Source organism: Chiloscyllium punctatum, chromosome 1 (assembly GCF_047496795.1).
Source record: "Chiloscyllium punctatum isolate Juve2018m chromosome 1, sChiPun1.3, whole genome shotgun sequence".
Lineage (NCBI taxonomy): Eukaryota > Metazoa > Chordata > Chondrichthyes > Orectolobiformes > Hemiscylliidae > Chiloscyllium > Chiloscyllium punctatum.
In genome coordinates this window covers 90,430,548-90,454,149 of record NC_092739.1, presented here as the reverse complement: position 1 = coordinate 90,454,149, position 23,602 = coordinate 90,430,548, and the positions used below count along the sequence as shown (strand labels likewise).

The following is a 23,602-nucleotide window of genomic DNA, read 5'->3' as shown; positions in this document are numbered from 1 at the left end:
ATGATGCCTAATAAGGACTTTGGATAATACAGAGTGTAAGTACACCGAGATAGAAAGGAATGTTCCGCCATCATGTTTAGAGTCAGGAAGTTCCATCAATACCTTTTATGGATGTAAGTTTGTAATAATAACAGACCACAAATCCCTGCTAGATCTACTTCAAGAGAACAAGGCAGTGTTACCCATAGCTTCAGGCCAGATGCAGTGGTGAGTTCAATTACTGAGTGGGTCTCATTTCAATTTGGAACACTGTTTGGGAGGATTAGCAGCAAATGTGGTTGAATTGGGCCACCTCCCACTGGCAGATGCATCACCGGTGGTACCACAACTGCAAAAGTCTTTAATGGTTCTAAATTTTCTGGACACAATTCCGATCACAGCTGACAATATCAGACTTTGGATGCAGAAAGATCTGGTCCTAACAAAACTGAAACTGATGCTGGGGGAAACCAAAGGACTTTCACAACCAGGATTGAAGCCTTTTCGGACACTCAGACCTGCTCACCATAGAGAATGGTATTTTATTATGGGGAGTAAGAGTGATTAACCTGTGCAAAGGTCACAGCAGATACCGGCTGAACTCCAGCATGGTTGTCTAGGGGTTTCCAAAATGAAGATGTTGGTGAGAAGTTATGGGTGGCTAGGATTGGATGCTGACATAGCTGCGTTGGTGCGACTGTGCCCAGAGTACGACAAGGACAAAAAGTACCACTAGCAGCTCTTCCACATCTATAGAAATGGCCAGGTAAATCCTGGACTCCGTTACATGTCAACTATGCAGGTCCTTTCATTGGCTTAATGTTCTTAATCATTGTGGATGCCCACGCAAAGTGGCAGGATGTGCATCGAGATCATTTGTCAAACACTAGTTGACAATAGAAAAACTGCATACAACTTAAGCTGGCACAGTGGCTCAGTGTTTAGTACTGCTGCCTCACAGTGCCAGGGACCTGGATTCAATGTCACCCTCTGGTGACTATCTCTGTGGAGTTTACACATTCACCCCATGTCTGTGTGGGTTTCCTCCGGGTACTCAAGTTTCCTTTCATAGTGTAGAGATCTGCAGGATAAGTGGATTTGCCGTTCTAAATTGTCCATAGTGCCTAGGGACATGCAGGCTAGGTGGATTAACCATGGGAAATACAGTGTTACAAGAGTAGAGTCGAGGTGTGGCTCTGGGCGAGATGACCTTTGAGTCCAATGAGCCGAATGGCCTGCTTCCACATTGTAGAGATTCTGTGATTCTCTTTTATAATACACAGACTCCCAGAAGGGTTGGGCTATCGTTTACCAGCAGGGAATTTGAGTAAAGACAGCTCCATACCATCCATCATCCAATAGTCTGGCAGAAAGAGCAGTTCAAACTTTGAAGGCAGAAACAGCCTGTAGCTTTACTAGATAGCAAACTGTCCCAGTTCCTATTTGATTATAGGACCACCTGTTGTGCAATAACAGGGATAATTCCAGCAGAACCATTAATGGGAGAAAAAATTCCAAACACGTTAAATTTGATATTCCTGGATCTGGAGGGGATTGAGTGAAACAGCGTCAGGAGTGTCAGTGCCAGGCACAAGACTCCGATAAGTGAGAGACAGTTTACTTCAGGTGACAACGTTTGTGAAAAAATCATGGGAATGGCCCTGCATGGGTAAGAGGCATGATCAACATGAGGTCTAGTTCAGTGATGTATAAAGCTCAGGTTGGTGCGACAGTCCGAAACAAGCATGTATGAAAGCTACAAACTCAAACTGTGCAAAGCAAAACGTGCTAACCAAAGTGGAATGAGGGCTGAAATAGCTCCATTTCACTTTTTCAGTCTCATCAAGTCATAAATATTACTTTTTAAAGTAATTGTTGAAGCTGTTAAAGAATTGTTAAAGTTTCTTTTAATTCTGGTGTGGAGAATGAAGGTTCAGAAGTGATCTTCCCACTTCAGTAACAATACTATGGACTACTGCCTCATTATACACTCCTCTTGAGAACCCCAGTATCAGTGGTATTCAGGCCTCATGCATTTTCTTCATATACCAGGGCTTATGAGACTCCCTGAACAAAGTGTGAATGGTCAATTGAACAATCTTTATTGTTTGCCCAAAGCAAGATTCTGAAATTTGACTCTACTCTTTTAACTGCCTGTTCCTCAGTGTTGGACTTGATATAGTTGCTCTTGTTACTTCTAATTCTGTCAAATGCCTTTTGGAAATCCGTATATATCATACCTACTGGTTCTCCTTTGCTAATCTGCTTGTGACCACCTGGCCTACAGTTGCCTGTTTCATAGTCACCTTCCTCTTTAGAATAACATTGATAGTTTTCCAATTCTTTGGCACTTTTCCAGAGTTTGAGAATTCTTGAAAAATTACTACCAGTACATCCACTATCTTTGTAGCTAGTTGTTTTAACATCCATCTGGTGCAGGGACTTGACTTGAGCTTGAATGCTAACAGGTCCTCGAGTGCCTTAGTATAGTTTTAACAAGATTTCTCTTTTTCTTTAGTGATGGTTAGTATTTATTTCCTTTTGCCCTTTGATTATTTTGTATTTTTGTAGTGGTATTTGTCTTCTACCAATACTTTATTTAACTCCTCTGCCATTCCCTGGTTTATCATTTATTTTTCCGATCTCATTTACTAAGATGGCAATGTTCTCTTTGGTGTCTTGCTTCCTTTTCATATATTTAACAATGATGTTGGTGTCCATTTTGATACTTTTGCTCGTTCACCATGAAAGTTTATTTTCTCTCACAATATTGCTTTTATGGATAAAGTTTGTTGATTTTTTTAAAAACGTTCTAATCCTCTGGTTTACCATTAATCCATGCCATATTGTATGTTTTACTTTCAATGTGATATTATCATTATTTCCTTAGTTAACAATGGTTGGTTTCTCTCCTTCCTAGAAATCTTCATTCTCACTGCGATATATCTTTATTGCAAGCTGTGAACTATTTTCTTAAAGGTTTGCCATTGTTCATCAGCCATCTGTTAGTCATGATAATTATGTCATATAGCACAGAAGAGACTCTTGGGCTCATTGAGTCTGTGCTGACCAATCTACACGAATTGCAATTTCAAGCAATTGACCCATAACCTTGAAAGTTATAACATTTCAAGTGCTCATCCATGTACTTTTCTTAAGTTGTGAGGTTTCTCGCCTCTATTACGCTCCCAGGTAGCGCATTCCAAATTCCCACCACCTTCTCAATTAAAAATCTTGTTTGTAAATCCTCTCTAAGCATTCTGGCCTTTGATTTTCCTTTGTTATCGACACTTCAATTTAATAGAACAGCTGCTACCTATTCACCCTGTCCATGCCACTCAGAATCTTTTGCACCTTAATCAGGTTCGCACTCAAGCTTCTCTGCTCCAAAGAAATCAACCCAAACCTGTTCAGCCTTTCATAGCTAAAATGCTGTATCCCAAGCAGCATCCTTGTGAATCTGCACTGCATTTCCTCTGTGCAATCATTTCCTTCCTGTAGTGAGGTAGTCAGAACTACACACATTACTCTGTAACTCCATCTGTGGCCTAACCAATATTTTGTGCAGATTCATCATAACCTCCTTGTTCTTGTAATCTATGCTAAGATTGATAAAGGCAAGTGTCTCATATGCCATCTTAACCATCCTATTAATCTGTCCTGCTGCCTTCAGGGACCTGTGGCCAGGCACCTCAGGATCCCTCTGTTCCTCTCAGCTTCCTAGTGTCTTGTCATTCAGTGAGTACTTTTTTGTTACTTTGCTTGTTACTTCTTCTAAGTACATCACTTCGTACCTCTCTTCAGGGTTAAATTCTATCTACTAGTGATCTACTCATCTGACCAACCCATCTATGCTTTCCTGAAGCTATGACCTTATTCCTAACTATCAATGAATATATCATCCATAATCCTGTTTATCATCCCCTCCAGGTTCTCATCTTATCATTTACATTTATTACAAAAAATAGAGGACACAATTATTATCCCTATAGTACAGCACTAATCACTAGACTTCAGTCATGCAATCTGCCTTGTACCACCGTCCTCTGTCTCCACCTCTAAGCCAATTTTCCAATTTGTCAAGTTATCCTGGATTCCCATGTGCTTTTACCTTCATTTATCCGTCTTCCAGGTGGGACCTTGTTAAATTCCAAATAAATTGTGTCAACTGCAACACCCTCAACTCCATACCTGATCACTTCCTCAAAAAAATTCTATCAAACTTGTTAGGCATGATCTCCCTCTGACCAAGCCATGCTGACTATACCTGATCAAACCTTGCCTCCCCTAATGGAGACTAATTGTCTCCTTCAGAATTTCCTCCAGTAGTTTCCCTACCAGCGTCTGACTAATTAGTCTGTAATTACTTAGTTTATCTTTTCTATCCTTCTTGAAAAGTGCAAACACATTCACTGTCCTCCAATCCTCTGAAACCACACTGTGGCCAGATAGGAGTTAAAAGTTTGGGGCAGAGCCCCTGTAATTTCCTTCCTTGTCTCCCACAGTAGCCTGGGATACAATTCATCCAAATCTGGGAATCTGCCTACTTTTTAAGCCTGCCAAACCTCCAATCTATATCAACCTACTCAAGAACCTCCCAGTCCTTACCCACTTCATCCTTATAAATCAAGACCGATGTGAAGATTTTTAAAAATACCTTCCCAATGATTACCAGCTCCACGCAAAGATTGGTTCTTGGTTCCTAATGGGCCCTTCTTTTCCCCTTACTTAAGAATATCTTGGAATTCTCTCCAATCTTGCCTGTTAGTGTTTCTTAATGCCTCCTCGTCTAATTGCTTTTTTGTACCACCCCCCTCCCCTACACTTTCTATTCTCCATAAGGTCTTCCAAAGATTTGCTCCCTTTGTACCTGCTAAAAATCTCTCAGTCCTTCTTATCCAGTCCTGAGTATTCTTCAACATTCAGGGCTCTCTGGGCTTGGTGCTGCTACATTTCACCCTAAAGAGATGTTGGGTCTGTACTCTCTCTGTCTCCTTTCTGGATGCAACACTCCCTCCCCACTGTTCTTCTGTAGATTTTCTTGCAAGATGTGGTTCCCTGTTTCCAGTCTACTTTGGCCAGATCCTGCCTTATTTTATCAAAATATGCCTTCTCCCAATCCAGAACCATTCTTTGCCAACCATCTTTTTAACTTCCCCTTAACAAACTTAAATCATCACTGTGTTCTGGTTGCTATTACTTACTTGCCCTCCCACAGTCACCTGAAGGGACTGTTTAGCTTTGCCCCACCCCCCCAGCCCCCAGAATTAGGTACAGCACTGTTGTCTCTTGTTGGACCTTCTAGACGTTCACCTAAAAAATCTCCTGAATATTTTTCAAAAATCCACCCCTCTAAATCCTTTACACAATAACTATTCCAGTTAGTGTTGAGGAAGTTAAAATCCCTTAATATAGTGATCCTGTTATTATTTTTGTACACCTCAGTGTCCACATATCTGCTGCTCTTTTGCTGGCTGTTTGGGGGTCTGTAATACACTTCCAGCTATGTTACTGCCACCTTTTTTTGTTCCTAAATTCTACCCAGAAATCTGCATTTGGAGGCCCTTCCAGATATCATCTCTCCCTGCTGCAGTAAGTGACTCCTTATTTAATAATGTAACACAGCCTTCTCTTTTGCACCCTTCCTTTTCTGTCATGAAGATCCTATACCTCAGAATATGGGGTTGCCTGTGCTGTCCCTCCCTCAACCACATCTCTGTGATGGCAACCATATCACAATTTCACATGTCAATCCATTCCCTTCATTCATCTGTCTTACCGATAATATTCCTCCCATAAGAGGCCAACCAGTCCCTTGAAACTCAATATGGCTGAACTCTGTCTTGGTTCCTTTTAGTATAGTGTTACTGTGTCCCTGATGTACTAAAACTCTGGCAGTCCCTCCTCTGCCAAAATAGTTTAAACTTCTCCCAACAACACTAGCACTTAAATCCTTTCCCCATCCAGTCCAGCCAACTCTACCCCCAATCCTTTTCTAATTACTCTTATTTAAGTTTAGCACAGCTGTTTCCAACCCAAACTGGAATGCTAAATTCTACCATATTATACACACTGTTTCCTGGGGGAATCTTTTACTCTTAAGATCATTTATTAAACTTGCCTCATTGTAAATTGTTCGGTACAAAATAGCCTGACCCCTGGCTGGATCTGAAGCATAATGTCCTGGGAAGCTGTCCCGAATACACTCTTATCAATTCTTCCTCATAACTTCCTCTATCAACCTGATTATCCCAATCTACATGAAGATGAAAGTCACCCGTGATTAATTTATTACCTTTATTACATGCCCTTATTAATTGGTGATTTTTTTTGGCTGTGTCTCATCATATAACTATTGTTAGGATGTATATAGACAACTCGTACCAGTGTTGTCTTTCCTTTTCTAAGACCTTAACATTAGGATGTAATGGTGGAAGGCCATTCAGCCCATCAAATATTACTTTAAGTAAAGAATCATTTATGTTTTCATGTTAGCAATTTCCCCTCTTGGACCATATTGGTGCTATTTTTCCATGTTTTGACACTTCCTTCTTGTCCCACTTTGGGTATTGTCTAAATAGCTGTCTGCAATGCTTCTTTGTCCTTTTGGTTTGTAAGGCTACATTTCCCCGCTCCAATGAGTCCTGAACCTCAAGGTCTTAATTGGTCCCTGTCCTAACTTAAGTCACATTTACAGGTATGTCTCGTGTACTGGTCACTTCACAATTCAGGATTAGTTTCATATTAGTTTACTCAAATTTATACTCTTTTAAATTGCACAATAGCCCACTTGCTGCAGAAAAAAACAATCAAATGAAGAGCAGATAATTGCATCATTTATACAATCAATCAAGCAACCAACCATGCATCAGCTGAAACAACCTTACAGATATGGCTCGGATTAACATGTTTAAATGATTCATAGTATTGACCATATAAATATAAGGCAGCTTTCAATATTTTTTAAAATATATTGCCAGCTTTCTCACTGGCAATATTCTTTGGCTTTCCGTTTTCTAATTATCCAAGAACGCAGGATATGTATGTTTACGTTTGTCACTAAATATCAGAACAATTTTTCAAATCGGACAGTGGATTATAAGAATTATACCTTATAAAGTGGTAGTGCCAATTCTGTTGTTTTCTCATAGGAAAAATAGAGTCATATAGCACAGAAACAGACCTTTCAGTCCAACCAGCCAGCCATAATCCCAAACTAACCTAGTCCCACCTGTCTGCTCCTAGCCCATATCCCTCCAAACTTTTTCTATTTATGTATCCATTGAAATGTCTTTTAAACATTGTAATTGTACCCATACCTACCACTTCCTCAGGATGTTCCTTCCACATGCGAACCATCCTCCATGTAAGAAGGATTGTCTCTTGTATGTTTCATAAAACTCTCTCCTCTCTCCTTAATGATGTGCCCTATAGTTTTGAAATTCCCCATCTTGGAGAAAAGACAACCACTGTCAACTCTATCTATGCCTCTCATTATTTTATAAACTCCTGTCAGGTCACCCCTCAACCTCCTGTGCTTCAGTGAAAACATTCCAGCTTATCCAATCTTTCTTAGATTTCTAACCTTCCTATAACTGGGTGATGAGAATTGGACACAGTATTCTTGAAGAGGCCTCATCAATGCCCTGTACAACCTCAACATAAAATCTTAACTCCTAAACTCAAAGGGCTAAACAATGAAGGTAAGCATGCTGAACACTCTTTCAACCATCCTGTCTATATGTGATGCAAACTTTAAAGAATTATGTACCTGAACCCGTAGGTCCCTCTGTTCTACAACAATGCTCACCCTGCCATTAATTGTATAAGCTCTACCCATGTTTGCTGTAAGAAAATGCAAACTTCACATTTATCCAAATTGAACTCCATCTGCCATTTTTCAGCCCATTGATCCATTTGGTGAGGATCCTTTTGTAATCTTAGAAAACTTTCTTCACTGTCTACTATGCCACCAGTTTTGGTGTCATCTGCAAACTTGCTAATCATGCTCTCTATATTCTCATCCAAATCATTTACATAATGACAAAAGGAAAAAAAAGAAAAACAAAATAAAGTTATCTACAATTGCTGGAGATCAGAAAGAAGTAAAAACAGAAATGTCTGGGGAAACTCTGCTGATCTGTGGAGAGAAAACAGAGTTAATGTTCGAATCCAGTGACCCTTCATCAAAACTGATAGCAGCTAGATGATATTTATGCTGGTTGGGGGTGTGGTAGGGAAGAGACCAGGAAGGTGTGAGAAGACAGGTGCAGACAGCCCAGAAAGCAAGCAAAACGGATTGATGGTAGTGAGCCAGAGAAGAGAAGCTAAATAGATGATGGTGGGGACAATGAGTAGTTGAAAATGGGCTGGCTGTGCTGGAAGCAGGCTGTTGTGACAAGACCTGGAGTGTTGGGCAATAAAATGTGGAATAGGCATGGAAGGAAGTGTTCTTGCTCTAACGTTGTTAAATTCAATGTTCAGTTTTGAAGCTCCCCAAGCAAAAGAAGAGGTGTTGTTTCTCCAGCTTATGTTCTCTCTTGCTCTGGGCTCCATCTCCATTGATGCGCTCACACCTCTGCCTCCACCAAACCCCTACCCTGTCATCGATGTAAATACCACCTTTTTTTAGGTGCTGTCAATTCTGAAGAAGGATCACTGGATTTGAAGCATTAACTCTGTTTTCTCTCCATAGCTGCTGAGTTTCTGCAGCAATTTCTGTTTTTGTTTGTTTTATATAACTTGTTTGTTTTCCTATAACTTGCCTGTTTGCTTTGCTGCTTTTTTTCTTACAATTGTGCGATCCAAAATTTAGATTTTATCACCTATAAATCATGGAAATCACTGCTGCCCTGCATTAGTATTAGGATAAGAATATCAGTAGGTTTTGCATCCAGATCCCCTCCCTAAATTATCTATGCCTCTATTTAATTAGATATCGTTTCTCTTTTTTCTGCTGGAGCATGCAAACACTTCTTAATCCCAAGAAACAAGTGATACTACTGGAATATTTCTAAGGAATAGGGCAATATTTTTTGAAGAATTATGTACCTATCTGGTGGTACAAAGTGTGTTCAGCCTAATTGTTTCATGCGCTTAGTGTTAAATCTCTTGGCATATTGCTTTGTCTGTTGATTATCATGTACACCTGATAATAATCACGGTAGTATTTACTACCATTTGTCCATGAGAATTGAAAGCTGCCTTCTGGCCCTTGCTGGCACATGAACAGTTAGGAGCTCAATTAATATTAAATGTGGACAACTCCTGACTCCTTATCTTGAACATTTCAGCACATCCCACGAGCATCAGGAACACTGGCAGACCCACCCAAGAACATCATTTTCAAAGTGTGTCAGTGTTATTATTCTCATGATTGATTGAATATCCTAGCCAAAGTTAAGGTAGGTAGGTGGGTGGGGGTGGGGTGCGGTGGGGGGGGTGGTCAAAGCAGCAGAGCAGTGCGCTAGCAAATCTAAATTTATCCTGGAACTACTATCTCTCTCTCGCCAACCATGAAGATCTGCCTATCCAAAAGGCCGGTGCTACTTTATGACTTTTCCACCTGCTTCCTACTTTTGCTCAAACCTCCGCCCCCACCCCCGGCCTTACCATCAATTCCAGAATTTGGCCTCAGTAAAACCATTATAGTCACTGTGACTTTATTGTGCAGAGAATGCAGTGATGTCAGCCAGACATGCACAGATTCATTCTGAATTAGGGAAGTCTACTCAGTAATTAGCATCACCAGGTCCATTTGCACATATGCAGGCAATCATTTTAACAGCCATATTTGTGTTCATGCTAGTCACTCCAATAGCTCAAATATATTCAAGTCACATCGAGTCATAGTGGAGAAAGAGGCTCTTCAGCCCATCATTCCCCTACAGTCAAGAAGCATCTGTCTACTCTAGTCCAATTTTTCACCACTTGACCTATAGCCTTGTAGATACTTTTAAACTCTTCATGTATGTATTGACATATCTCTGGCCTTGAGATCCAGTTTTCTGACTCAAAAGGTACAGACAGTGCCACTGTGCCACAAGAATCCTGTCATAGCTTATATGCTTTGCTGCTTCAAGTGATCATCTAAATAATTCTCAAATGTTGCAATATTTCTCACCTCTACCACTCTTTATGACAGTAAGTTCCAGATACTCATCAAGCCCTGGGTTTAAAAAAAAACTTCCTGCCCTTTACCTTAAAACTGTGCCCTCTGGTTATTGATCTCTCTACCAAGGGAGAAAAGGTTTCTTCCTATCGACTTTATCTACACCCCTCATAGTTTTTGAACAGTGCAATCAGGTTTTCCCTCAACTTTCAAAAATAGAAGTTGATGGAGAAACTCAGGTCTAGCAACATCCGTGGAGAGAAAGCAGAGTCAACATTTCTGGTCCAGTGATCATTTTCAGAACTGATTGTCATTACAAAACAGTGATATTTATGCTGAAAACAGTGGGTGGGGTGGGGTGGGGTGTGGTGTTAAAGGATGAACCAAAGATAGAGATAGAGCCCAGAGAGAGAGAACAGCAGTTAGGCAGACAAAGGGGTAATGCTGAACCATGGAAGAAGAAAAGGAGGCCTCATTCTTCACCTTTACCGGAACATGTTTGCTCCTGCACTTGCATGATTTCCTCCATGAAATACTCCTCCTGCTTCATTTTGGATTTTCCTACAAGTGTCTGTTTCCAGTCCACTTTGACCAGATCCTATCTCATCATATTAAAATCTATCTTCTCTCAATTCAAACCTTTTATTTCTGATCTGTTGTTATCTTTCTCCATAACTACCTTAAATATTACTGAGTTTTGATCGTTATCACGCAGTGCTCTCCAGTTGACTCTCTTCTACCACTTGTTTCTTTCTCTAAAATTAGGTCCAGTACTGTCCTATTGATTGCAGAACTTTCTGCATGCAAGCTCAAAAAGCTTTCCAGATGCATTTTAAAAATTCCAATTTCTCTAAGTCATAACACTGTCTATCTCAGTAATACATCAGTGAATCCACACCTATCAATGCCCTATTATTATTTTTAGACCTCTTAGAAATTTGCCTACATATTGAACCTTCTATTTCTCCCTGATTATTTGGGCATCTCTAGTACCCACAACAATGTGATTATTCTTTTTTTTGTTTTTAAGTTCCACTCATATGACCTTAGTTGAGCCTGCTAAGATATCACCCCTCTTTTCTGCAGTAATTGACTCCTTGATCAGTATTGCAATATCACCACCTCTTTTACACTCCTCTCTGTCTCACTTGAAGATCTCATACTCCGGAATATAGAACGGCTAGACCTGTCCCCCCTCCCTATCATATGTCTGTAACAGCAGTGGTGCCATATCCTAATGTCTCAATCAGTACGCAGAATTCCTCTGCCATACTTGCAAGAGTTCCTATATTAAAATAAATGCCATCCAATCTTGCCAAGCTCCTTTATGTTCTGACTTGACTATATATGCTTTGTGTGTCAGACTTACCTTTGCATCAGCATTTGTCTATGTATCACCCACTATTGTACCTCCATTCCTTATTCCTATCCCATTCCCATTCTCCCACTGGTGGCCATTTCTAAATTGCTAACTGTCACTCACCATATTGCAACCTCTCTAATCAACTCAACAAACAATTAGTTGAAAGCGTGATAGTTGTCAACTGCTGTGTTTTGAAAATATAAGCACATCATAGAGGTGGCAAGAACCCTACCAAAACTGAAATCAGTGGGAATTTAGGAGAAAAAGTCATCTTAGATTGAAGTTGGACCTTGCACGAAATAAAATTAAAACCAAAAGAATTGTGGATGCCATAAATCAGCACAAAAACAGAAATCAGAGTTAACGATTCCGGTCCAGTCATCCTTCCTCAGAACTCTGAGTTGCTGCCAGACCTGCTAAGGTTTTCCAGCAATTTTTGGTTTTGTTCGTAAAGTAAAATTATTTTGTTTGCCGGAGGTTAATCATCTCAGACTCCGGGCACTGCAGTGCAGTGTCTCAATGCAGTGACCTCGGCCCAAACTTCTTCAGCTGCTTCATCAAAAATCTTCTGTCATTTCTGCTATCATAAGCTCTGAAGTGTGAACAGTCACAGAAGATTCCACAATGTTCAGCCACATTTGCAATTCCTCAGATGCTGAGACAAACTGTGCATATAGGCAGCAAGACCTGGACAAATGTCAAGTTTGGGTTGATGAGTGACAATTAAAATATGTACCTCTTAAGTGCTAGACAATGACAAGTTCCAATAACACAAACTAACTGTCTTCCCTTCATATTTATGCCATTCTATTCATTGAAACCATCTCCATCAACATCAGTGATTTTGCCTATTTATCCTATCAATGCCTATCATGATTTTATAAACCTCTATAAGGTCACCCCTCAGCCTCCGACGTTCTAGGGAAAACAGCTCCAGCCTATTCAACTCTCCCTACAGTTCAAACCCTCAAACCCTAGCAAGATCCTTGTAAATCTTTTCTGAACCCTTTCGAGTTTCACAACATCCTTCCAATAGGAAGGAGACCAGAACTGCACGCAATATTCCAACAGTGGCCTAACAAATGTACTGTACAGCCACAATGTGACCTTCCAACTCCTGTACTCAATACTCAGACCAATAAAGGAAAGCATATCAAACGCCGCCTTCACTATTCTATCTACCTGCAACTCCACTTTCAAGGAACTATGGACCTGCACTCCAAGGTCCCTTTGTTCAGCAACACCACCTAGGACCTTACCATGAACTGTATAAGTCCTGCTAAGATTTGCTTTCTCAAAATTCAGCACCTCGCATTTATCTAAATTAAACTCCAAATGCCACTTCTCAACCCATTGAGCCATCTGATCAAGATCCCATTGTAATCTGAGGTAACCTTCTTCACTATCCACTACACCTCCAATTTTGGTGTCATCTGCAAACTTACTAACTATACCTCTTATGCTCACAACCAAATTATTTATGTAAATGACGAAAAGTAGTGGATCCAGCACTGATCCGTGTGACACACCACTGGTCACAGGCCTCCAGTCTGAAAAACAACCCTCCACCACCACCCTCTTGTTTTCTACCTTTGAGCCAGTTCTGTATCCACATGGCTAATTCTCCCTGTATTCCATGAGATCTAACCTTGTTAACCGGTCTCCCATGGGGAACCTTGTTGAACACCTTACTGAAGTTCATATAGATCACGTCCATCACTCTGCCCTCATCAATCCTCTTAGTTACTTCTTCAAAAATTTCATTCAAGTTTGTAAGACATGATTTCCCACGCACAAAGCCATGCTGACTATTCCTAATCAATCCTTGCCTTTTCAAATACATGTACATCCTGTCCCTCAGTATTCCCTCCAACAACTTGCTGACCACCGATGTCAGGCTCACTGGTCTATAATTCCCTGGCTGGTTCTTACCACCCTTCTTAAACAGTGGCACCACGTTAGCCAACCTCCTGTCTTCTGGCACCTCACGTGTGACTATCTATGATACAGATATCTCAGCAAGGGGCCCAGCAATCACTTCCCTAGCTTCCCACAGAGTTCTAGTTCAAAAGTAAGATGCGCAATGTCACATTATCTTATGGTCAAAGCTCATCAATTGTAAATGTGAATATAAAAATTTAAATGGAAAAAATTGATAGGTGAAAAGCTTTGTGTAGAGGAAGTATGCATACACAGAAGACTTTTAGGTATAGTATAACGTTAGATTTGTATTAAATTTACATTAAATCTGTATATGTATTTAAAACCCCCATTTTATTGCTACGTTGATTTCCTGCTTGGCCAGTCTAGTGATGTCAGATACAGGAGCATCCCAGACAACCGATTAACTCATTTATAAGCTACAACTTCAGACTGCCTGGGATCCAGTCCAGAGCTAGTCAAACTATACAATTCTGATGGCTGGGAATCTGATCCAGTTTAATGAGATTAACTACAGTATGTTTGGCCTGCTTATGTTCTAAATTCACCACATGTATCTGTGAAGTTGATTTGGTGACGTGCAAACAATGCAGGACTCAAAAGTTTGTTTTTTAATTTTTCAATCATACACCATGCAAGATGTTAATTACTTTTTGTTTCATTAATCCTTGTCTTGAACAATTTATGTCAGATTATTTGCCTGCAAACTAAATGAGCTAATGATTGTAACATCTAGCAATCGCCAGATGTTTCAGCACACAGCTTTAAAAGTCTTTTGTAAGTTTTCTGTGCCTCATTTTATAGAAACAATTATGTCAATGTAGTTACTTTCACAGAGAATTATTTTATTGATTTATGGTATGTGTGTGTCACTGACTGTGCCAACATTTATCGTCCAAAGGGTAGTTAAGAGTCAACCACATTAATGTAGGCCTGTAGTCGCATGTATTAGGTAAGGATGGCAGTTTACTTCCCGAACGTTTCGTGAACACGGTGGGTTTTTCCAACAATTAACAACTTGGTTATCATTAGATTCCTAATTCAAGATTTTTATCAAACTTAAATTCTACCATCTATATGGTGGGATTCGAACTATGGTCCCCAGAACATCACGTGGAACACTGAATTAAATGTCCAGTGATAATGCCACTCAGCCATCACTGCCTCATTTATATCTTTGGTGTAATTGAGTTTAGGATGTTGACCCTTTAAGAGCTATTTTTCCACCTCATGCTGTCTTTGACTTTAATATTACTTGATAGCAAAAGCACAATGCAAATTTTCTAGAGTGAGTCATTACCTTCTAATTGTCATATTAACCCCATTGCCTTTTTTAGTTTGTATTAACTCTGGGTGGACAGGCTGAATGGGTTTAATATCAAAAGGATAGAGAGATAATTATCCATCCATATAAGTGTTCAACCATCCTCCTCCAATACTTCTTCACTGTACAATAATGCATTCCGTTCTTATCTGTCTATTCCCAGCTAAAGAGTCATTTGCACTGGCTTCTGTTCCTGCTCTCTCACCATTAACTCTGGTGTCCTCCAAGGATCTATCCTTGACCCTCTCCTATTTCTTATCTAAACCATCCAAAAGCAGGTTTACTTTCATACCTAAACTGACGACCCACTCTACTTCTTCATGATGAGCAAGAGGTTACTGCAATTAACTATTAGGAAGACTGAAGCTTTTGATTTTAGTTCTTCATTCAAGGTCATTCCCAGGCTACTGATTTAATCTTTCTTTCTGACAATAACCTGAGATTAAGCCTTCTTGTTCACAACCTTGATGTCACATTCGCTCTTGAGATAAGCTTGCAACCTACTATTTATGGTATCACTAAGACCATCAATCTCTGCAACATTGCCCAACTTTGCCCCTGTCTCAACTCATCTGCTACCGGAACCCTTGTTTGTGCCTTTGTAATCTATAGATTCTATGATTCCACTGTATTTCTGGAAAATCTCCCAAATTGTAGCGTACAAAAACCTGAAGTCATCCAAAACCCTCCAGTCCATGTCATTACTTGCAGCAAGTCCCATTCTCCTATCACTCCATGCTTGCTGACCTACATTCACTCCCAGTCAAACAATGTCTTGATTTTAAAATTCTCATCCTTTTTTCATATCCCTCCATAGCTTAAAAATTGAACATCCAATTTCTACTATGCAATGCAAGAAGATACTTTGAAGGGACAGAATACTGTAGCTTGTTATTAGTTACTTCCTAGCAAAGGCATAACATAGTCATAAAAAGAGAAATTCAAACTTACGGAAGAAGAAAATAATACATTGGTAGCTATCCACCACTAATGGGTTTTTGCTGTCAGTGTCTTATATTATTTTGCATTTTATTCTGTATTAGGTTTTACTTTGGTAGGATAAATCGATCAGATTTGAACTTGTTCAAAATTACACATTAAAGGATTAAAATGTGCTGCAATAATATCCATTTCAAATAAAAAAAATCTGTCAGACTTGTGACAAATTGAAGATACTAACTTTACTTGCACCAATTAAACATGAGTATATTTTTCTAAAGTTTTCTTTTGTCAAGTATTAATCAGCTGAAATAGAAATTGCTCTTGCTATGAATAAACAAGTTACTTCTCTTGACAGTGGACAAGCCAATCCACCAGCTTGATATTTATTAAAACTTGAAAGTGTTTTCAAATATTACTTGCACATTTCATTTTATTATTGGCTTGTAGTGATTATTAATTTTTACCATCTATTCGTTATTGAGAGGCTGTTTGCAACCAAACGCTAATTTCCATTATTTCTTGACACCTACGCTAATCTGCAGTAAACAATCTATTTATGGTGTAGTGGCCTAGGGGTATTCTTAAGAACAATGGCTTGTTTCTTTACTGAACTTTCAGATTGACAAGATGAGATCTGTTTATGTTTAAAAAAGTTCTGTGATTCTTTTCCCTGGTGCCTGAACATCATTAACATGATTTGTAGCTGCCTCAGCCTGAGTGACAGGACAAAGCAGGAATGCTGTCAAAATGACCCTCAAACTGTAGAATAGTATTTAGCGACAACAGCTGGAGTGGTAAGAAATGTGTCCTTCCGTATTGCCTGTAGGCAACATCATTCAACATTCTATGTGCTACAGTCAATTTCTAGCCCTAGAAAAGAGACATAAATGAGTTAGTACAAAGATGAAGAGTATTGCTGACAGCTGTGAAGAATCATCCAACAAAAATAGATGATTATAGCTAGTCTTGGCCCCAACAGACCAAATGGCTGGATCAGATTATGGCATCTCTAACCCATGTTATGAGACAGGCGGGTTTTACAGCTGTTCTTGAGCTTTTGCAAAGCCATACATTTTTGAGGGTTGTGAATGGTTGGAGACAGAATATAAGTAAATAAGATAGTAGAATCCAAAGTACAAATCAAAAACCTAAGTACACTTGACGGATTGTGAAAGTTTAAATCAAGTCAACCAAGTGATATCAGGTTGTGCATTCAGAACATGTGATTACAAACTGTAAAACTTTCACAAATTGATCAAAAGTTGACATTGTGAAAGAGACCTGTATTTGTGAGATTTTTTCAAAGCTGGGGAACTTGGGGAAATAAATAGTGATGTCTTGAAAACAGTCCATTACAAGAGAGGAGGTATGGATATCTTAAAACACATAAAGGTAGATAAGTCCCTAGAACCTGATAAAATATATCCCAGGACATTGTGGAAGGCTAAGGAAGAAATTACAGGGCTACTAGCAGAGATATTTGTATCATCCAAGCCATGGGTGAGGTGCCAGAAGATTTGAGGGTAGCTAATGTTGTGCCTTTATTTAAGAAAGGCTGTAGGAAAAGCCTGGGAACTATAGACCAGTGAGCCTGATATCAGTGCTGGGTAAGTTGTTGGAGGGGATTCTGAGAGACAGGACTTACATGTATTTGGAGAGGCAGGTACTGATTAGGGATAATCATGTCTCAGAAAGTTGATTGAGTTTTTTTGAGGACGCGACCAAGAAGATAGATGAGGGCGGAATGTCAACATGGACTTTAGCATCGCCTTTCACAAGGTTCTGTATGGTAAGCTTGAATCACATGGGATCCAGAGAGATATAAAATTGGCTAGACGGTAGGAGACAGAAGATGGTAGTAGAGGGTAGCTTTTTGGATGGGAGGCATGTGACCAGTGGTGTTCCACAGGAATCAGCACTGGGTCCACTGCCTATCATTTATTTTATATAAATAATTTGGATGAGAATATAGAAAGCTTGGTTAGTAAGTTTGCAGATGACATCAAAATTGCTGGTATAATAAACAGTGAAGAAGGTTACCTCCATGTACAGGGCAATTTTGATCAGCTGAGCCAATGGGGTGAGAAATTCCCCATTGTGAAATACTCCTCAAAGATAATGACAAATTATCAAATGCCTTCTTAATTTTTGTAGTAGACACAAGGAGCATGCATCCAGTTTTCCATCTATTGTAATATATTCTGAAGTATAGGGCAGCAAGGCAGCTCAGTGGTTAGCAGTGCTGCCTCACAGCACCAGGGCCCCAGGTTCGATTTCAGCCTTGGGTGACTGCCTGTGTGGAATTTGCATGTTCCACCCGTGTCTGCATGGGTTTCCTCCAGGTGCTCCGGTTTCCTCCCACAGTCCAAAGATGTGCAGGTCAAGTGAATTGGCCATGCTAAATTGCCCATTGCGTTAGGTGCATCAGCCAGAGGGAAATGGGTCTGGGTGGGCTACTCTTCGGAGGGTCAGTGTGGACTTGTTGGACTGAAGGGCCTGTTTCCACACTGTAGGTAATCTAATCTACTGCAACTAGTTATGCCTAGACTTAAGACTAATTTTTAGAAACTTGACTTGAATAGCTTTGGAAGAGTTACAAATTTGTTTCCTTGTTTATTCTTTCATGGGATGTGAGATGTGTCCATTCCATTTTAGAATGAGTGGGTCTTTTTCTGAATGGTAAACAGTGGTTAGTGGAATACTACAGGAATCAGACCCCAGCTATTCACAATATCCGTTGATGATTTAGATGAGAGAATTAAATGCAATACCTCAAAATTTGTAGATGATATACAGCTGGGGAGAAGGGTGAACAGTGAAGAGGGTGCAGAGATGTTGCAGTTGATTTGGACAGGCTGATTGAGTGAGCAAATGAGTGGACAGATGATTATGATTTGGCTAACAATGAGGTTATCCATTTTCATTAACAAAAAATAGGAAGGCAGATTATTATTTGCTCTCCCTCAATTTATAGTCATTCAGTGTTCAACAAGATCTGGCTGTCCTCATGCACTAGTTCCTGAAAGTAATCATGCAGGTGCAGCAGGCAGTAAATAGGGAAAACTGTATGTTGGCCTTCACAACAAGAGGGTTGTGTGTAGTTTTGGTCTCCTTATCTGATGAAGGATGTTCTTGCCATAGAAAGAGTGCAGCGAATGTTAACCACATTGATTTCTGGGTTGATAGGGCGATATATGAGGACCAATTTGAGTCGATTAGGATTGTATTCACAGGAATTTAGAAGTATGAGGGGGCATCTCATAGAAACTTTTAAAATTCTACCAGAACTAGGCATTGTACTAGATGCAGTAAAATGTTCATGATGGTGAGGAAGTCCAGAACCAGGGTCATAGTTTAAGAAGAAGGGAGCAACCTGTTAGGACTGAGATTAAGAATAATTTCTTCACCTAGAGAATGGTGAGCCTGTGCCATTCACTACCAGAGAAAGGGATTGAGGCCGAAACATTGTGTTTTCAGGTGGGAGGCAGATAGAGCTCTTGTGGCTAAAGGAATCAAGGGATATATGAGAGGGAGAAATTAGGGCATTGAGCTCCATGATCAGCTGTGATCATATTAGATGGGGGAGCAAACTCGAGAGGTTGAATGGCCTACTCCTTCTTCTCCTATTTTCTATGCGTCTGAATTTGTTGTATCTTGCTAATTCCCCATGAAGTGAATGACTTCCTTGGCCATTTCAAAGGGCAATTAAGAGTCGGCCTCAAATCAAATGTACTGTGAGCGTCAAATCAAATGTAGTACAGATCAAGGTACTAACACATACACTAGTGAACCAACAATAAATGATAGTTGTCATGGAACATCATTACTGAAATTAGCTTTACATTCCAGGGTGATTAATTAAACTTTAATATGACATGCTGAATTCCAGAGGCAAGGTGAGTATAAGTACTGTTGTCAGCAAGGTACTATTATGTTGAATGTAGTATGAAGTAACCATAGGAAATCTAAAGGCAACATATGTCAAAGTGAAAAATGAGCCATGCCTGGTGTCATTTTACCACAAAGTTAGATGCTTCTGATTGTTAGAGGTAGTCCTCTCAGATTAAAGGTATTGTATAGGAGCTTGTCAGGGTACTATCACAGGCATAACCCAACTCTCCAGTTGGATTCCTTCTGTGGTAAGGTCAGAAACGCAGATATTTGCTGATATAGTATTCAGTTCCCAGCTCTTTAGTGAGTAACTACTTATAGAGTCAGAGATGTACAGCATGGAAACAGACCCTTCAGTCCAACTTGTCCATGCCAACCAGTTATCCCAGCCCAAACTAGTCCCACCTGCCAGCACCCGGCCCATATCCCTCCAAACCCTTCCTATTCACATATCCATTCGAATGCCTCTTAAATGTTGCAATTCTACCAGCCACCACCACTTCCTCTGGCAGCTCATTCCATACACGTACCACCCTCTGCGTGAAAAGGTTGCCCCTTAGGTTTCTTTTATATCTTTCTCCTCTCACCCTAAACCTATGCCCTCTAGTTCTGGACTCCCCCACCCCCAGGAAAAGACTTAGTCTATTTATCCTATCCATGCCCCTCATGATTTTATAAACCTCTATAAGGTCACCCCTCAGTCTCTGACGCTCCAGGAAAAAAACAGCCCTAGCCTATTCAACACTCCCTATAGTTCAGATCTTCCAACCCTGGCAACATCCTTGTAAATCTTTTCTGAATCCTTTCAAGTTTCACAACATCTTTCCGATAGGAAGGAGACCAGAATTGCGCACAATATTCCAACAGTGGCCTAACCAATGTCCTGTACAGCCCCAATATGACTTCCCAACTCCTGGACTCAATACTCTGACCAGCAAAGGAAAGCATACCAAATGCCGCCTTCACTATCCAACCTACCTGCGATATCACTTTCAAGAAGCTATGAACATGCATTCCAAGGCCTCTTTGTTCAGTAACACTCCCTAGGACCTTACCATTAAGTGTGTAAAACCTCTGGATTGAATTCAGGTTTAGACTGATAAATGACAAGTAACATTTGTGCCAGACAAGCACTTAGTGACCATTTGCAACTTGTGAAGGTTTAATCACCTCTTAACATTAAGCAAAATTTTCATTTAAATCCCCCATTATTAATATTCTGGGGAATCACCATTGATCTGAAGTGTAACTAGACTGGCCACACATGTTCTGTGGTTGCAAGTGCAAGTCAGAATCTGTGGTGAGAGAGTCACTACCTGACAGCCAAGACTACCAATGAGGAACAGGTTCAGGAGTATGATGGAATATATTTCTTTCATTTTGGATGACCTCATTATCTCTGCCACCTAGAAAAACAATGGTACCAATCACATGGAAATTCCATCACCTGCAAACTCCCTTCCAAGGTGCATTTCCTTCTGACTTGGGAAGTATGATGTAATTCCTTTACAGTTGCTGGGTTAAAATCATGATACTCTGTACTAAACAACTTGTGGGTGTACATTCGCTGAGAATAACAATTAAGCAACTCGTCACTCCTTCTGACTAGCTTTTGAGATATTGGCAAGAATTAAAATAAAGACATAAATTTACATTCCACTTTTTGTGGCTAACACATGACCGAAGTGCTTGAGTCTTTTACCTGCTGAGAGTGCATTTGGGCCTTAGTTTAACATACCATCCAAAAAGCATCACTTCTCAGAAAACTGCATATCAGCTTTGATTTGTGTGATTAAGACCATTTAATTCAGGTGAAAGTGTTACCAACTGAGCCACTATTGACATTATGTGTAATACGTTTCATTATTTCCAAGTGTCAATTACATTTATCGCAAGTTGATTCTCTAAAAGGTTTTCATCATGTACATTAGGTTGGCTGACTTATAATTGCCAGTTTATCGCTCTACCTTTTTCTTATGTAGAAGATAGGAACAATTATACTTTGAATGTACTTTGCCTCTAGGATACAAGTTAGGAAAAAACGTGCAAAGATGTAATTTCTGTTTGTGTGCTAACAGAGACCATGCAGGCTCCAAATAGTGCAGTAGCAGAATATTTAAATGAAAGGAAAAAATATGAAGAATTACGAAGACAAAAACCAAAAAACGGGTCCACACGTGAGGAACAGGTAATGAACCTATTTTCATCTTAATGCTGTCAAGGTTGTCATGTTTAGAATTTATGGGCTTTTCAAATATGAAGTAAATTAAACTTCAATGTATATATGTACAAACCTAATAAATGAACATAGCAATTGAGAGTTAACAATGTGATACCCAGATAATTTCCAAATCCTGACCCCCATGCTAAGAGTGATACAATCTTTAAACGTAGAACTCACAATTTAGTTTGAAGTTGAACTCAGCCTCCAATTTGTGGCAGCATGTGCTACCAAAGGGCAATAATTGGTTGCTGAACAAGGATGTCAATGGCAAGTGACAACTATGATTGGTCCTATTGCTATTATACAGAAGCAATTAAGTAATACATCTGAGGGCCAATGTCCTCACTGTACACAACAGTGGCTAAATGACCAACTAAGCGGCATAGTATCCAACTGAATACAATACTCTCTTGGGAAAATGTTTCACATCATTTAAAAAATATCACTTTATTGTCGCTCACATTGAACCCATCATCTGTGTACTAATATGTGCCAGGCTGTACCATTCGACAATTTATGAATTAAAATTTCCCTCTGGCCCTCCACAGCCCATTAACTAGCTCCTCAAGAAGCTTAGCAGGCCAGTCACTGGAAGCAAGTGACTCCTACAGTCCACACTCTTGCTTTGAAAATTCCAACATGATCCAGAGGTTTCAAAATACTCGTGCTATTTTAGGGCACTGTTTGCGAGACACATTCAATCCCCTTCTCACCCAAGTTTAATTAAAATCCAAGCACATATTTGCAAAATTCAGTGAGAAGTTAAATCATGCAACACAATATCATATGACACTCTCGGCTGAATTTTACCAGTTTTAGGCAACTTTTTTAAAGTAAAATTTGTGGCACCTAGTCCTCCGTGGCACAGAGACTTTTCTCACACAATCTTTTGCTGTTCATCTAATTAATTATGCAATTGACTTCAACCATGTCCATTTTAAGCAGTCTCTCAATGAAAGGCTGAAGTGCTCTCTGCTGCCAGAACTTTGTTACATTTATAGTGTTGACACCATATTTAAAGCCGAGCTCTCCAGTACTTCAGACACTGCAAGTTAGGAACTGCCCTTCAAACTGTGGTCCTCCATTGTTTCTCCAAGGAAAGGTGAGTTAACTGCAGTTCGTCTATAGGGATCTATAAGAGCTAGTTGATGGTGTGTTGGAGAGGAGAGTACGGCTGTATCCTGCTAGCTGGCAAAGAAGGCCAAACCAGCAGACTCAGTCAAACTGGATTGGGATAAAACCATGTTTGTGCATTGTCCTGGGTAAAACACAATGCACGGCAGTAGAGGAAGAAGATTAATGCTCTTCTGCATGCCACACAGGTAAGTGCTACCATCTACTCTCTGCTGCTTTGCACTCATAAAACCAGTACTCACTGTAACTCTGCCAGTACACACTCATCTTACCAAGGCTCATGGACTCATGTTGCATGCAGCATGTCCACTCAACAACTCTCACCTATTTCATCCTTCCAAAGTATTAACACTTCCTGCTCCCTGTGCTTCCTGCTCACTCATTGGTGCCACTCTTTTGCTTGTGCATCATTACTAATTCCTCTTCTATCTATTTCCATCATATTCATTGAGTCATAGAGGTTTACAGCACAGAAAAAGGCCCTTCAGCCTTATCGAATCTGTGCCAGTCAAAAACTTATTTTCCGGCATTTGGCCCATATCCTTTTATGCCTTGACATTGCAAGTATAAATTTAAGTACTTCTGAAGTATTACTAGGGTTTCTGCCTCTACTATCCTTATACATATGCATTCTAGATTCCCACCACACTCTGGTGAAAATCTTTTTCTTCACCTCTTTCTAAACCTCCTGTC

General features: G+C 39.9%; 1 protein-coding gene across 1 annotated transcript in view; it reads left to right on the top strand.

Moving 5' to 3' along the window:
• Nucleotides 1-23,602, top strand: part of cwc27 (CWC27 spliceosome associated cyclophilin) — a 267,994-nt gene that overhangs the window by 178,856 nt on the left and 65,536 nt on the right. The window contains exon 12 of the mRNA XM_072570824.1: nt 21,630-21,739. Within this exon, the coding sequence (XP_072426925.1) occupies nt 21,630-21,739 (110 nt within the window). The remainder of the gene's footprint in view (nt 1-21,629; nt 21,740-23,602) is intronic.